Here is a 15,835-nt window from a genome sequence, read left to right on the forward strand (position 1 = left end):
TTTTGCCCCCCCCCCCCTTAGTTCTTAACTGGGTTTAGTAAAAGGGCTTCAGTCAGCAGATTCTTTTCTAAAATTATAATAGAATGATACACATCCTAACCTAGATGTATCGATTTGGATTTTTACATTCTCTCTAAAATGTGTCTGCACAACATATGAAAAATATGTTTTTAAATACTAATACTCTGTTTTTTTCTTCCCCCCTCCCCATTTTATTTCAGACAACAATCAGATATCAAAGTCAGGCGAGAAGAAAAGGGAACAGCTGGCTTATTCAGTGGAGACTCCATATGGTTTTTATTTAGACCTAGATTTCCTGAAATATGTAGACGACATTGAAAAAGGAAATACCATTAAAAAAGTCCACGTCCATAGGAAAAGCAAGCAACCCAAGTTCAGCACACTGCCTCGAAACTTCGGCATTCCCAACAGTGAACCCAGACCCCACGTTCCCCCTGCCCGCAAAGGTTGGATTAGCACAACCCCCTTACCTGCACAAAGGAAAGAGGTGACCGACCTGAGGGAAATTCTACATGTAATTCCGAACTCCGACCCAGCACACTCTTTAAGACAAGGGTACGAGTTGAAATACAGAGAAGAGAGTGATGAGCAAGCAGAGCAGATACATCCTGATGAAAAATTGAATAGCCTGCGAAGTAGGCCGCAGCTTTTAAGGGCCTCTAGCATGCCCGCCACCCTGATACAGCACAAAAGCTCAGAAGAACTTAATCAGTACTCCTTGTTTTCCCAGTCTCCTTTACCTTTTCAGCCAAGTATTCTCAGTCAGAATACCTTTCCTCCTGTGGATGCGTCGCTGGATCCCCAGTGCTATACTAATCTCGAATCGACCCATCTTGTGGAAAAAAGTAACATGCAGATGCAGATCCAAGAAGCTTTAAAAAGAATGAAGGAACTGGAAGGGCAGGTGAAAACCATTCCTGAGCTTAATCAGAAAATATCCCTACTTTCGGAGGAGAAAATTCAGCTGGCCTTGCAACTACAGAACCTGTGGTCCAGAGCTCTGGAGAGTGAGACAAATGCAGTTGACATGTCAAACGGTAACTGTGGCATAAAAGCAGCCACAGAGACGTTACCACTATGCAGTGTTTCAACACAAACAACATTTATACCTGACAACATGGTGTCAGAAAACCTAGAATTAAGTATAACCGAAAATGAACTGTTAACTGATGTCGGAGCTGAATCTAGACGTACTAGTGATGGAGTGAGGGAGGAAAATATCAGATCTGAGTCTTTGCTTTATGTCCGTTCAGAATCCACAGAGTTCATGACTCTGATGCATCAGTTTACAACATTAGAAAGGAATTTGAGGGATAAAACAGATGAACTGGAGAAACTCAAGCTAGTAGTGAAAGAGCAAGAGATGTACATTAAGGACAAGGATATAAGCCTTGAAGAATTGGCCTGGGCGAAAGATTTAAGCCTTCAAGAGTTTTTAAGCTTAAAAATGCAACTTGAAGAGGCCAGCAGGGAGACCAAAATATCTTATGAACCTGATGGCTGTTATTGCCAGGACGTTGCTGTGAATACAGAAGAAGAGCACGAAGATAAGAAAAGGACTCTTGATAAATGTATCAATGTGAGTATGTCTACCGAGACACAGTCTGTTGGATGTGGTGACTATGACGTAAATATGATGGATTCTCAAGTTAAGGCTTCTAAAGATACAATAACATTCGACAAGTTGGTAGATGTTGATTTCGCTTGTAAACAAGACCAGTCTAACCATATTACCACTATCGATCACGAAAAAGCTGGGAATTGTATTAAATCGGACATGGACTCTTGTTCTTCCGATAGCTTTGCTTCCACTGTGCTAAAGATTGATGAACCCGTATATGACTGTCCACTCCGAACAATAAGTGATGATGAACAGTTCATTGCTGGGGCCTCAGTAGGAGAGCCCTGGATGCATGAAAATCAAGACACCTTTTTTGCAAAAGAAGAAGTGGAAGAGAAGGAATATCAGAGGGACGGGCAGAGCTTACCTGCAGAAACTCCTATAGGTCAATATGTTAAAAAAATCCAGGAGCTTTTGCAAGAGCAGTGGACGTGCTTGGAGCATGGATATCCAGAGCTAGCAAAGGCGATCAGGCAGCCGGCCTCGAAACTCAGTTCCATTCAGAATCAGTTGGTCAGTTCTCTGAACTTGCTGTCCTCCATTTGCTCATCTGAAGCAGCAACAGACGACGAGACTTCAGTGGTGAGACAGCAGCCGATGGGTAAATATTAGTGAATCAATTCATAATTAATATGTTGGTTTTAATGCAGAACTGAGACGTTGTGTTTAACTCAGACTTTCTTGATACAGTCAGTGCTCGTTATAAAAACTAATTGGTAAGGAGCTGGCCTAGTGTGCTATCAATGTAATACAAGACCGAACAAAAATAATCCATATGATTATAGTAGCGTTGTTCCCAACAAACTCATATTCTTACCAGTGAATTGCTGTAATTGTTTTTATTTTTGGCCTGTCAATAAACTTGGTTGTTATTAGCACATTGACTCCACGTTGCTGCCCATTCGTGGCCAGCGTTGTTTTTTTTTTGTGACTTTCATTGTATTTAGTGGAGATAGAGGTTTTCTGCTTTGTGCTCCATATGTTTCTTACACTTATGCATCACATAGGGGGCCTTTTACTAAGTTATATCAGGTGCTACCTTGTGCCTAATTTAGGGTTACCATATGGCTCCAGAAAAAAAGGGGGATGGATTGAGGTATCTGGGTTTTACTTAAAAGTAAAACCCAGATGTCTCAATCCGTCCTCCTTTTTCTGGAGCCATATGGTAACCCTAGCCCAGGGGTAGAGAACTCCGGTCCTCGAGAGCCGTATTCCAGTTGGGTTTTCAGGATTTCCCCAATGAATATGCATTGAAAGCAGTGCATGCAAATAGATCTCATGCATATTCATTGGGGAAATCCTGAAAACCCGACTGGAATACGGCTCTCGAGGACCGCAGTTCCCTTAGCCCGTACTAACCAGTTAGTACAGGAATACCACATGAATCCTTACCGCTTACAAAATGGGTGGTGGTTAAGTGCTCACACGGTCATTTTAATTTTTTTAATGGCAACGTTAATACAAAAAGAACCCCATAGTGCAGTGTCTCGCAAACTTTGCGAAGCCGTGACACACTAAACTTGGCGGCCGCGGCTCGAGGACCTCCGGAAGTGCGTGGACATTGATGCGATGACATCGCACACATGCGTGATGTGATCACATCGACATCCACACGTGCACGAAGGCCCTCTAGACGGGGCCCTGAGCCGCCATGGGGGGAGGAGGTGCTGGAAGGGAAGAGGTACAGAGAGGAGAAGTGTTAGCGCCGGCTGACTGCCTACAGGATGTGCCTCTCGCCGCGAGAGGCCGGCGCCCTTGGCTCTCCTCCTCCCCAGCGGCACACCTGGAATCGCGGGCGGCAAACTAGTGTGCCATGGCACGCAGTGTGCGATACACTGCCATAGTGAGTGGAGTTCAGGTTTATAGATGTGGATTGGGACCTGCCATCTCCCATCTATGCATAAAACAACGATATTATTAATTTATTTCTAAAATTTCATAACCGCCTATAACTAAAGTGGTTTACAGCATAAAACATTCACAATGATTCAAAGATCAACATTTGACAAAACTTTCAATACATACGTTTAATCCACTGAAAATAGCAGGGAACTACAGTAGGATTACATATCATCAGTCGTTAATGAATCAAGAGCATTGTTCAGATTCCTCTTGTGTGATTTCTTTTCTTCTTTTTTTTTTTTTTTTTTTGAGGCATGCAACCAGTTAGACTCAGATGTAAACTTGTGTGTGGCAAAGCTGGATATCTCTCAAGATAACATGAATAATGGTTTATTGTTTTGGCAGCATTAAAAAAAAAATTAATATCCAGAGCCAGATAAATGGCAGAACATCCAGAGATATCTGGCAGATATCTCTGGATCTTCTGCCATTTACGTGGCTCATGAATTTTTGTAAGAGTGATGCTGTAATATTTAACTTAATCAAAGCCGCACAGCCATCGAGAACCTACAGCACTCGGAGAAAGGTTATCCGAAATGGCTGTGTACTGGATCTATTTTAGCACACAACGCAAAATTCAATAATGTTACCTTTGTTTGGAACGCTCACCTTATCAATATGCAAGCATGTCCCCTGAAACAACATTTGTTTAAATTTTGGATCATCAGAGGTTTCCAAGGTGAGCTTCGTATATGGGTTTGATGAGGATTATTTCACCATTGCATCTTCATGGATCCAATTTTTTTCCCTAATTTTTCTACTTAGTGAAAAAATATCAACTTTATCGTAGTTCTTTAACACTCTGTGTAATGCAATTAATTCATGAGCTTATCTCACGTGAGAGGGGCCTTCACCGACATGAATTCACGTTTCACAAATAGCTGTTTCAAGGCGTTGTACCCGCTTCGATATCATGTCTGATTCTGCTGAATTCTAATGGCTGTCATTGCTGGGTTGTTGGCGTGAATCGTGAACAGCTATTTGCGAAACGTGAATTCATGTCGGTGAAGGCCCCTCTCACGTGAGATAAGCTCATTCATTAATTGCATTCCACGGAGTATTAAAGAACTATGAAAAAGTTTATGTTTTTTCCCCTATGTAAATATGGATTAAAATTAGACACACAAATTGGATCAATGAAGATCTGATGGTGAATTAGTCTTCATCAAGCCCGCATACGAGGCTCACCTTGGAAACCTCTGATGATCCAAAATGTAAACAAATGTTTCAGGGGACATGTTTGCATATTGAGATACTTATTTGCCAGATCTAACCCATAACTGCAGGGATCTTGGGACTTGCATATTCTATTCAGATAGCAGAATTTTAAACCTCTCGACCTAGGAGTTTATGACGACGTTTTATTTTCAATAGCAACATCCCCAAGCACAAGTCTTAAATCGATCATGAAAAGGAAAAACTATAGTTTCCATGCAGGAGGTAACGGAACAAAAAAGAACTTGCAGTTTGTCGGGGTAAACGGTGGGTAAGCATCCATTATTATATTTAAAATGCTTTTCTCATTGCTGTGTACAAAGTAATTAGCATGAACAACAACCCAAGAGAGATGATCAGGGCTGGATTAAGGCCAACTGATGCCCTAAGCATGGCCCATCTGTCTCTCGGCCCTTCCATTGCTTAACTGACAAGTTAGTAAGGGCACAACGACAAATCCGCGCACGGCAAATGCTCCCCGACCATTACGCGCGCGGACAAGTGTGCGATCGACAATTGCGCCCCGTGAATCTGAATCTGCCATACGTGGATATGTGGAAGGCCCTGATTTGCTCAGACTCCTCAGGCCCCGTCCCTTGGGAGGGACCTCAAGTCCCTCCCAAGGGACGGGGCCTGAGGAGTCTGAGCAAATCAGGGCCCTCCTCATATCCACGTATGTAAAGGGTTCCCATAATCATCACATAAACCTTACCCTAACACTAGACAGGAAGTGAAAGTTTTAAGTGTAAGGGGGGCGTCCCCCCCCTCAAAAAGACAAAATAGTATCCACTGTGAACAGGGTAGTATGGAGCGCAATTGTCTCAGGGCACATTTGACGGGTCACCTCCCATTCAGTGGACGCACGTGTGCGCTTTTGTCGGGGCGTATTGTGTGCGCAGTTGATGGGTTACTGATAGTAAGACTCAATAAATGCTAAGAAATATCATTTTATGAAACAAAACATCGTATACACTTATAATGATTAGGAAAACATTGAAATTCACATTGAATAATGGGTGTGGCGCACAGCTGTGAAAGAGTTAACCCTTTCAGGACCATAAGGATCGTAGGCCAATTTTTGTGGTTTTGACGACATTTTTATGGTAAAAAGGGCTTGCAGATGCCAAAAAATTGATTTTTTTTGTGAAATATCATTATTTTTATTTAAAAAATCACACTTCTGGCTTATGGACAGTGTGGCAAGTGAATCTTCTCGTCAATCTGGCAACGACGCTAATGAATGAATGTCGGAACCAGTTTGTTTACATAAAGGCAGTATCATATGGAATCCGTACATATCAAATTTAGAACTGTAGACTATCCCAATCAAAATTTATAGGATTTTAAAGTAATGGGACAAATATGTCCCTTGGTCCTGAAAGGGTTAAGGGCATAATAGTTAAGAGAAAAAAAAATCTATGTTGCCCCCTCCCTTTTCTTTGATGCCTTAAGCATGTGATTGTTATGCTTAATGGTTAATCCAGGGCTGTGGAAATACGCACTGTAACTGAATGTAACCTACCTTGAGCTACCAATGGAAAGGCATGAGCTCATCCAAATCCAAGCTTTATTCCAAACAAAAAAAGGTTGCATGATTAATTTGCACAGATGAAATAGCAAATCGGGACCTATTGCAAAGTGAATACCTGATGCTCCGATCAGTTAAGATTCCGTGCAATCACACTGTGCTTTAATTCATCTAAATTATTCATGGAATTAATCTACATCAAGGGGCAATGCCATTTCTGGGCAGAGTGCCAAATTTCCCTCCCCCCCACCAAAAGTCATACCATGTCAGAACAGCCACGAAAGAGGGGGGTGAGTTGCTTTCTCACAGCTCTTGTTCTCTCACCATCTATCTCTCCCCATCTCATAAGAACATAAGAATTGCCATACTGGTACAGACCAAAGGTCCATAAAGCCCAATAGCCCGTTCTCACAGTGGCCAACCCAGACCCTAGTACCTGGCCAAAACCCAAGGAGTAGCAACATTCCATGCTACCAATCCAGGGCAAGCGGTGGCTTCCCTTCATGTCTTTCTCAATAACAGACAATGGACTTTTCCTCCAGGAACTTGTCCTCCAGGAGCCAGCTTCGCTATCCGTTCTTTCTATCTTACTACACCGGTTATGACTCTCTCACAGCTCTTGCTTTCTCCATGTCTCTCCCTTTCCCAGTTCTTGTTCTTTCACTGTCTGCATCTCCCTCTTAGACTTGGGGTGGGGGGAAAATCTCCCAGCAGTCTATTTATTTATTTTTTTCCACCTCCACCTTCCTCCTTGCTCTAATGTTAGGGTGTCAGGGAGGTGCAGGGATAGTGATGTCAGGGGCTCATACGAATGTTAAGGAGACTCGGGGGCTGAAACGAATGCCATGGGGAGGTGGTGTGATTTTTGTGGGGTACGGGGAGGGGGGGTTGTTGCTCATGCTTATGTCTGAAGTGTTCAGTGGGAGTGATTTGTAGAGAGGCTATTTTTTTTAGGGAGGACCCAAGACAGGCTGGCATACAGGCTCTGACAAAGTACTGTCTTGTCTTGGAGTGCCTCCCCGAAAGTGGGGTAGACTTGCAGAGGGCATCTAAGTGTGAGGTGCGCCAATGCTGGGTTATACTAGTTTTTTTCCTAATGAAATCTGGGTGCCCAGATGCTGGTAAAGAATAGACATAACTTGAGGGTATGCATAATATAATAATCTGTACGTTACGCCCATGTTCCACACATGCTCCACCCAAATGCACACCCTTTGAAGTTGTGTGCGATAACACTTATATGTCCTTATAGAATAACGCTTAGGGCACTTGTGCAAAGGGGCACCTAATTAGAGAGTTACCCCTGATACGTACAGAAATGAACGTGTATTCGCTGGCTTGTAGAGCAGGAGAAGCAAGTTTTAAAAAGCTCCAAGTTCAGGAGAGCATCCTGCTCGCCCCTCCTCCGACTCAAACCCCCTGAAATTAGTGTAACCCCTTCATACCTCCAATATTAGTATTACCTTTACACCCACCCAATCCAACAAATACCCTACCCTTCCCAGGTCTTACTGGGGGGGTCTCTCTAGTTTCTAGTGGGGGCAGGAATGATCCCCGGTTGCTTCTGCCTTCTATGATACCAGGTTTGGAATGGTGCCAGGAAGGCACGTAGCAAGACACCAATTTTGGGTGGGCCTGAGTCGAAAGTGGGTGGGCACGGCATCTCTCCCCTCCTCCCCAGGCACCTCTTAACTCTCTCCCTGTACCTTTTTAAATCTTTAGTTCCTCACTGCTGGCGGCAGTGACTTATACCCACTGCCCGCACCAGCCCCAAGCCATCCCTCTGGCCTGGTTCTACCTATGTGGAAACTGGAAGTTGCATCAGGGGAAAAGCTTGGGACCAACCCGAAAGGCAGAATGACACAGGGACACATTTTACCCCTGTCCCTGCAGGAACTCAATTTTCCCGTTCTGTCCCCACGGGTTTTGTCGCTCTACCTGTCCCTGCCCCATTCCTGTAAGCTCAGTCTTAACCGCACAAACCTCGAACACTTATGATTTTGAAGCGTTTAAGGCTTGTGCAGATGAGGACAGAGGGTGTAAGAACCAAAAAAGGTTAAGGATCATTTTCTAATCTGGCTGAAAATGTACGTGAGGTAAATGCTCACAAGCACACTGAACTGTGGGGAGGTGGAGAGTTTTTACCCAGGGCAATCTCACCAGATAACATAGTTAGTCTGCTAGATCTACCTGAAAATGATCTAAGAGGGTTAGATTTTAAGGATTAAGGCACTTAAGAAGTTAGGAACTTAGGCCTAGATTCTCAAAACTTTAATGCAGTCGCTAAAGTTTTTTTTTTGTTTGTTTTTTTTAAGTTTTATTAGGATTTTATATACCGCCTATCAAGGTTATCTAAGCGGTTTGTTTTTTTTTTGTATAAACTTTTTATTCACCAAAATGAAAAATACACACAGAACAAAGAGAACACAATTATTTTCTCATTGCAATGTCTCAATACGAAATACAAGGTAATCACCCAACCAGAAATCCTAGATAACAGTGAGAGTCCAGGCCTGTATTCTGATAGCCTGGAGCCCTCCAGATCCAAACTAGAAGCAACCACCCAGCCACCCCAACCCAACACTCCCACCCCCAAAACCCCTCCCTCAACCCACTGGCAATACGGGGACAACTGGCTTCCGCAAGCGATTGACCACCTGGCTCTTTATCATAGGGGGCAAAGTATCCAAATAAGAGGCCCAAATGGACAGAAAAAGCTTGCACCGAGATCCAGAAAACCGAGCGGACATGGACTCCCAGACCATTAAAAGATGCAATTTATTGCGCCAATACCAGATGGTGGGTGGGGAGTCCTAAAGCCAATGATTTAGAATACATATCTTCCCCACAATATAACCCTTACGAATGAGCAAGCTATCACCTGCAGAAAGTCCTCCCAAATAGCCCTCCGCCAAAAAGATAGTCCCTTCCACCGATGAGGGGAGCCGATAACCCACCAAAGATTCCAAATAACATCGGACCTCCATCCAAAAGGCAGAGATGGATGCACACAACCACACCCCATGTGCCAAAGAGTTAGCTACCCGGTGACATTTCAGACAAATAGCCGTAGGGGCACACCCGAAATAAAAGGCCCGCTGCTGAGAGACATAACCCCGATGTAGAACCCGAAAGTGACATTCTTGGAGCTCGGCGCTCTGCACCACCCGAGGAATCTGGCGCACCAGAGGAGCCAAGGACGCCACCCGCGGGCGACATCCCAGGTCCCGGGCCCAAGATGTCAAAAGCCGCTGGTAATCCCTCCGAGGCTGCAAAGCCACCAGTCTGCGATGATATTGAGAGATAGAAAGCCAATCCCACTGAGCATCGAAGAAAAATTCGCGTAAAGTGATAGCAAAAGACTGGGTCAAAGAGTCCCTGGACAAAGAGGCTGCATAATGAGATAGCTGCATATAAGCAAACTGATCCGTCGTACCCAAGGACTAAGCGGTTTTTACAATCAGGTACTCAAGCATTTTTACCTGTCTGTCCTGGTGGGCTCACAATCTATCTAACGTACCTGGGGCTATGGAGGATTAAGTGACTTGCCCAGGGTCACAAGGAGCAGTGTGGGGTTTGAACCCACAACCCCAGGGTGCTGAGGCTGTAGCTTCAACCACTGCGCCACTCTAGAAATCAAAATGTAGTCGAAGTGAACCAGGTATAGTACAATGAAGCCATTGTGACATCACTGAGGTTGTCTCTTAGGCATTGGTAGAATGAGGCATTATGATGTCACATTACCAGCTGAAACTCTTCACATTATTTATTTATTCAATTTTCTGTTCTCCCAGGGAAGCTCAGAATGGTTTACATGAATTTATTCAGGTATTTTTCTCTGTCTAACATACCTGGAGCAATGGGGGGATTAAGTGACTTGCCCAGGGTCACAAGGAGCAGCATGGGTTTGAATCCACAACCTCAGGGTGCTGAGGCTGTAGCTTCAACCCACTGCGCCACACACTCCTCTCCTCTCTCTAAACTGGTTTCTGACGGTTTAGCGGCAGATTATCAAAATGGCTTATCAAGGTCTTTAGTGAGCTTTCTAGCATTCTCCGACGCTGCCTCGTAAATGGGCTCTTCAGCACTGGCGGATTCTTCAAAATCGCAGAGCCATTCTTCAAGAGTGGCATCTGCTTTTAGCGACTGTTCTGGGGGTGCCGGTACAGTGATAGCACTGTTAAAAGTGCATCTTGTGGCATGTGTTTTGACTGCATTATAGCCCCCTTTGGCAACGGGAGAGATAATGCAATGTAATTTTTCTCTTAGGCTTCTGCAGCCGGTGTCATGATTGTTGCAGTCGCCTGGGTCTCATCGTGTCTGGGTAGGTAGAATCGACCTAGCTAGATCCCAAGTAGTGAAACAGATTTTATGCTGCTTAATCTAGGAATAAGCAGTGGATTTCCCCGAGCCATCTCAATAATAAGAACATAAGAATTGCCGCTGCTGGGTCAGACCAGTGGTCCATCGTGTCCAGCAGTCCTCTCACGTGGAGGTCCTTAGGTCAAAGACCAGCGGCCTATGGACTTCTCTTTTAGGAAATGGTCCAAACCTTTTTTAAACCCCGCTAAGCTAACTGATTTCACCACATTCTCCGGCAACAAATTCCAGAATTTAGTTACACGTTGTGTGAAGAAATATTTTCTCCGATTTATTTTAAATCTACTACTTAGTAACATCATCGCATGCCCCCTAGTCCTAGTATTTTTAGAAAGCGTGATATAAACATAAAGGAAATAAAATAATACCTTTTTTATTGGACTAATTTACCCCCCTTTTTTACAAAACCGCGAAAGTGGTTTGTAGCGCCGGCTGGTGCGCTGAATGCTCTGTGTCCGACACTCATAAAGTTCCTATGAGCGTCAGGAGCAGCGCAGAGCATTGAGCGCATCCATCTGCGCTAAAAACCGCTTTCAATGTTTTGTAAAAGGGGGTTAATGTAGTTTATGATTAGCTTTCGAAGGTAAACTGAGTCAGGGGTTTCTCTTTGGGTGAAATAACCACAGAATAAAAATTGCACACGTGTAAATGAAAACTTAATAATGCAATTGCAGTGTAAGGGATATCCTTATAAATGAGATTTCTGCTAAACATGGGAAGAAACTGTTCTATAAAGCGCAAAGCTAGAGAACAGTGGGGGAGGGGTTCTGCCTTAGGGTCCTGCAGTGAGTGTCGAAGCCAGTGCAGAATTTGTTTTCCAATCCTTAAGTTTCTGAAGATAAATTTTTATTGTAGGCTCAATGAAAGGAGCGAAGCGGGTGGCTTGTAAAGAAAGAACTCTTGCTGTATTTGATATTGAGGAAAACTAATCTTTATAATCGTAGATCCAACCTAAATGCTCAGAAGAATCTGTAAAACGTAGTTCCAATTTCATCAATAAATGAAGCAGGATAACAGGTTCTGCTATAACAAGTAGAGAAAAGATGCAGAAGAATGGCTCTGGAAAAGCTTTCTAACATAGATTTGTAGAAGGGGTATAATGTGGATATGGATATTTTATTTTTAGGGGGGTGGGGTTGTCATGGAGGTGCATATATTAACACCTAGGGCAGCGTTTTTCACTCATTTTTAAGTTGGGGCCACATTGGATCCAATGACCTAGAGGAGCGCCACTAGGGTTGCCAGATTTTTACTTTAAAAAAAGAGGACATGTGGCCCCGCCCCTTTCTAGCACCATTCCGCCCCTGGCCCCACCCTATTCCATCCCCCCCAGTCATGTGTAGGAATGCCACATCCGCACACAGGGCCTAGGTCGGTGTGCCGACCTGGCCTGTGTTCAGAACCGCCTGTGTGCTAACCCTGCCTGTGTTCTGATGCACTGGATCAGAACTTATCAGCTCTCCATCCCCCCAGTCATGCCCCCACATAAACCTCATCTTCTTTTATGAGCTTGGGACCATGTCTGGAGGGCCTCCGAGCATGTGCAGATGTGACGCGATGTTGCGTGCATTTGTGTGACATCATCGGGTCACATCTGCCTTATGCTCGGAGGCCCCCCCCCAGATGCAACCCCCCATCTCAGGGCTTTCCAAAACTCGGATAAACTGCCAGGTTTTGGAAATCCATCCGGGCACCCAGACATCTGCTAACCCTAAGAGCCGCCAACTATCTTCCCCTGTGAGATCGCAATACTGCCCACCACCGCGTGTGTCAATGACACTCACCCCACCAGCTCATCTTCAAACCATTTATTAACAGGGGGGAGGTATTTCCAAATGCATTTTCTTCACCTATTGAAAAATGCCTTGCCCTTCAAGCATGTAGCTCTTCCTCCCATCCACTTCTTTTTTTTAAATTCTTTATTAGTTTTCCAAAGTTACCGACAAGTGCATACAAATAAGCATATAGATATAAACAATTAACAGCACTTATATTTGTACAAATATTTAAAATGAAATACCCTACACCCTCCCCCCTCCTTTACCCTCCCTCCCTATCTGGATGTGTGTGGAAAATTAAGAAATTCAGAGAATTAAGGATCTTATCAATTAATCCACTTCTTTCTATCATGACCTTTGTTAGAGAGGCAGAGAGATGAGGGCCACCCCACAGGCCTCTTAAAGGCTGCCATTGGCCCTCAGGCCTTGCATTGAAGAACACCGGCCTAGGGACCCTCTACATCCTTGTAGTGCCTATAGCATGCAAGACCTTGTTCTCGATTCTCTTACAGTAGTCTATGCATAGCTTTTTTTCTGTTTTTCTATAACATACTCTTAGAGTAAAAAAAAAAATAAATGTCTGAACTTCTTAGCTATGAAACCACATCAAGCGAAGACACAAGTTACGGAGAAAACTCCTCGGAGGGATCTACCGACAGTGATGTGGAAGCAAAGGGTGATGCTTCTGAGGGAGAACATCTGCAAAGCGACAGTAAACGTTTGGAAGCGGAGTATGAAACCACCCAGTACGCAATGAGTAAAGACCAAGAGGAACAGGAAATGGAACATTCCGCAAGCGGTAGCGCACGACACAGTCCAGAGAGGTAATGTCAAAAGAAAGCTAAGGTTCGTGGTTAGAATGAATAGCTAAAATCAGATAACTGCAACTTTTGCTCAAGGGCTACAGCCCATGGCGTAGTAAGGGGGGGGGGGGGTCCGCACCAGGCGCCATCTTGGTGGGGACACTGGCAACCATCCTCCTCTCTGCCCTCCACTCTTTCCCCACCCCCCCCATTTCCGCTCACGTGCGCCCCTTCTCTTCCCTCATACCTCATTAACGTTCGCGGTGCGAGCAGCAACCCCCCAATCTGCTGCTCGCGCCAGCGTCGTCTCTTCCTCTGACATCACTTCCTGGACCCGCGCCTAGGAAGTGATGTCGGAGGAAGAGCCAATGGCGCGAGCAGCAGCCTGGGGGTTGCTGCTCGCACCGCGAATGTTAAGGTGCGGGGGAAGGGATGCACGCATGCAGCAGGAGGAGTTGGGGAAGGAGCGGATGGGGGGAGAGAGAAGAGGGGGGGAGGGGTGCCACTGCCCTGGGCGCCTCTTATCCTAGCTATGCCACTGGCTACAGTCATTCTAGGCAGACTTATTAGTATATGTTGTACCACAATAATGTAAGCGTGATATTATGAGTTTATGCATTTGTGTTTATTTCATTTTTCTATACCGTTCTCCCAGGAGAGCTCAGAATGGTTTACATGAATTTATTCAAGCATTTTTCTCTCTCTGTTCCGGCGGACTCACAATCTATCTAATGGACCTGGGGCAATGGGGGGATTAAGTAACTTGCCCAGGGTCACAAGGAGCAGCATGGGTTTTGAACCCACAAGCTTGGGGTGCTGAGGCTGTAGCTTTAATCACTGCACCACTCTAGAAATCAAAATATAGTAGAAGTGAGCCAAGTACAGGACAGTCAAGCCATTGTGACATCACTGATGAGGTTGGCTCTTAGGCACTGGAGGAATGAGGCATTGTGATGTCACAATACCAGCTCTGGTTATCAGAGGCTGAAGCTTTTCACTCTATTTATTTATTCTATTTTCTATACTGTTCTCCCAGGGGAGCTCAGAATGGTTTACATGAACTTATTCAGGTACTCAAGCATTTTTCCCTGTCTGTCCCACTGGGCTCACTATCTAATGTACCTGGGGCAATGGGGGGATTAAGTGACTTGCCCAGGGTCACAAGGAGCAGTGTGGGGTTTGAACCCACAACCTCAGAGTGCTGAGGCTGTAGCTTTAACCACTGTGCCCTCCCCCCCTCCCGCCGCCCACGCATGGAGTTACTAATTAATTAGCATCAGGCTTGTTATGCCTTGTTTTTCAAAACCCTATAAAATACTTGTAAACCTTGTTCTGTGATTAGAGTGCTTGATTAAGGCTTCTCACCCCCTCTTATGAAAGCAAGACACCCCCCCAAGCCTATCTGTGGTCCGGTGGGTCTCTCCGGCAGAAGCAATCCCAAATTGCTCCTGCCCTTGCTGGTCCGGGACTCAAAAGGACAATACAAGAGAACGCAAGCCAACAGCTATTTCAGTTGCGGGTCCACATTTGTTGAATGGATTGCCAGGTTGTTTGAGGTTGTGTAAGAGCCTATGTGGCAGAATACTATGTGAAGCTCTATTGGTTGAAACTGGAGTACCGGATACGCTATACATTTCTGTTGATGGTCTATCTGCGTGCATGGATTGGCCCCGAAATGTCCGGTGGATAGTATTCTGCCCTAAGTTCCATTACAAAAACTGCGCTCTGTAAATCGTACTGCTCTGTATATACCACCGGTCAGGCGCTTGAGGCGGAAAATGTCCAGCCTTGGCCCTCAGAAATGGAATGAGATTCCGATATACATACGCCAGCAGATAATTTGTGTAATTTTAAGCAACTATTTGAAGAGGTATTTCTTTTGCAAGATGAACCATGGGGTTTAAGCCTTTTGTGTGTATTTGAGCGCTGGCTACTGATTTGTCCTTTTGTCTTAAATTTGTAATGTACGCACTAGTGTTTTGCTTTCTTTTGATATTGTGTATGCATTTGTTATGACCCGCTTTGTATAAAGCCGGATACAAATGAATACATTACAAATTACTAGGCTTACTAGACGTCCGGATTTCCCCAGACATGTTCTCCTTTTCGAGGACATGTCCGAGGGTCCGGACGGCTTCTCAAAACCCGGCACTTTGTCCTGGTTTTGAAAAGCTTCCTCGAAATGGCGTCGGCAGGAGGGCATCCGAGAAGAGCAGGCAGCAGAGGGCGGGGCTTGGGCCTAAAAGAGCGGGGCTTGGGGGGCATTTCTATGGGGGTCTGGATTTTGCTAAAGTAAAATCTGGTAACCCTACAAATTAGAAACCTGAGGTCTTTCAGAAAACAACTGAAAACAGCCCTCCCGCTATACAGGGCAATGGTGCGACCGCATCTGGAATACTGCGTCCAGTACTGGTCGCTGTACCTAAAGAAAGATATGGCGATACTCGAGAGGGTCCAGAGAAGAGCAACAAAAATGATAAAGGGCATAGAAAACCTCTTATATGCTGAGAGGCTGGAGAAGCTGGGGCTCTTTTCCCTGGAAAAGCGGAAACTTAGAGAGGATATTTTCAAAGGTACAACAACTACA

The 15,835-nt window shown here is 44.8% G+C and overlaps 1 protein-coding gene across 6 annotated transcripts in view; it reads left to right on the top strand.

The window, feature by feature from the left end:
• Window positions 1-15,835, top strand: part of KANK4 (KN motif and ankyrin repeat domains 4) — a 104,922-nt gene that overhangs the window by 65,675 nt on the left and 23,412 nt on the right. For all 6 annotated transcript variants that reach the window (XM_033917090.1, XM_033917089.1, XM_033917092.1 and 3 more), the window contains 3 exons: window positions 222-2,243; window positions 4,919-5,030; window positions 13,039-13,269. In XM_033917090.1, coding sequence (XP_033772981.1) covers window positions 222-2,243; window positions 4,919-5,030; window positions 13,039-13,269 — 2,365 coding nt within the window. The remainder of the gene's footprint in view (window positions 1-221; window positions 2,244-4,918; window positions 5,031-13,038; window positions 13,270-15,835) is intronic.

This window comes from Geotrypetes seraphini, chromosome 12 (genome assembly GCF_902459505.1).
Source record: "Geotrypetes seraphini chromosome 12, aGeoSer1.1, whole genome shotgun sequence".
Lineage (NCBI taxonomy): Eukaryota > Metazoa > Chordata > Amphibia > Gymnophiona > Dermophiidae > Geotrypetes > Geotrypetes seraphini.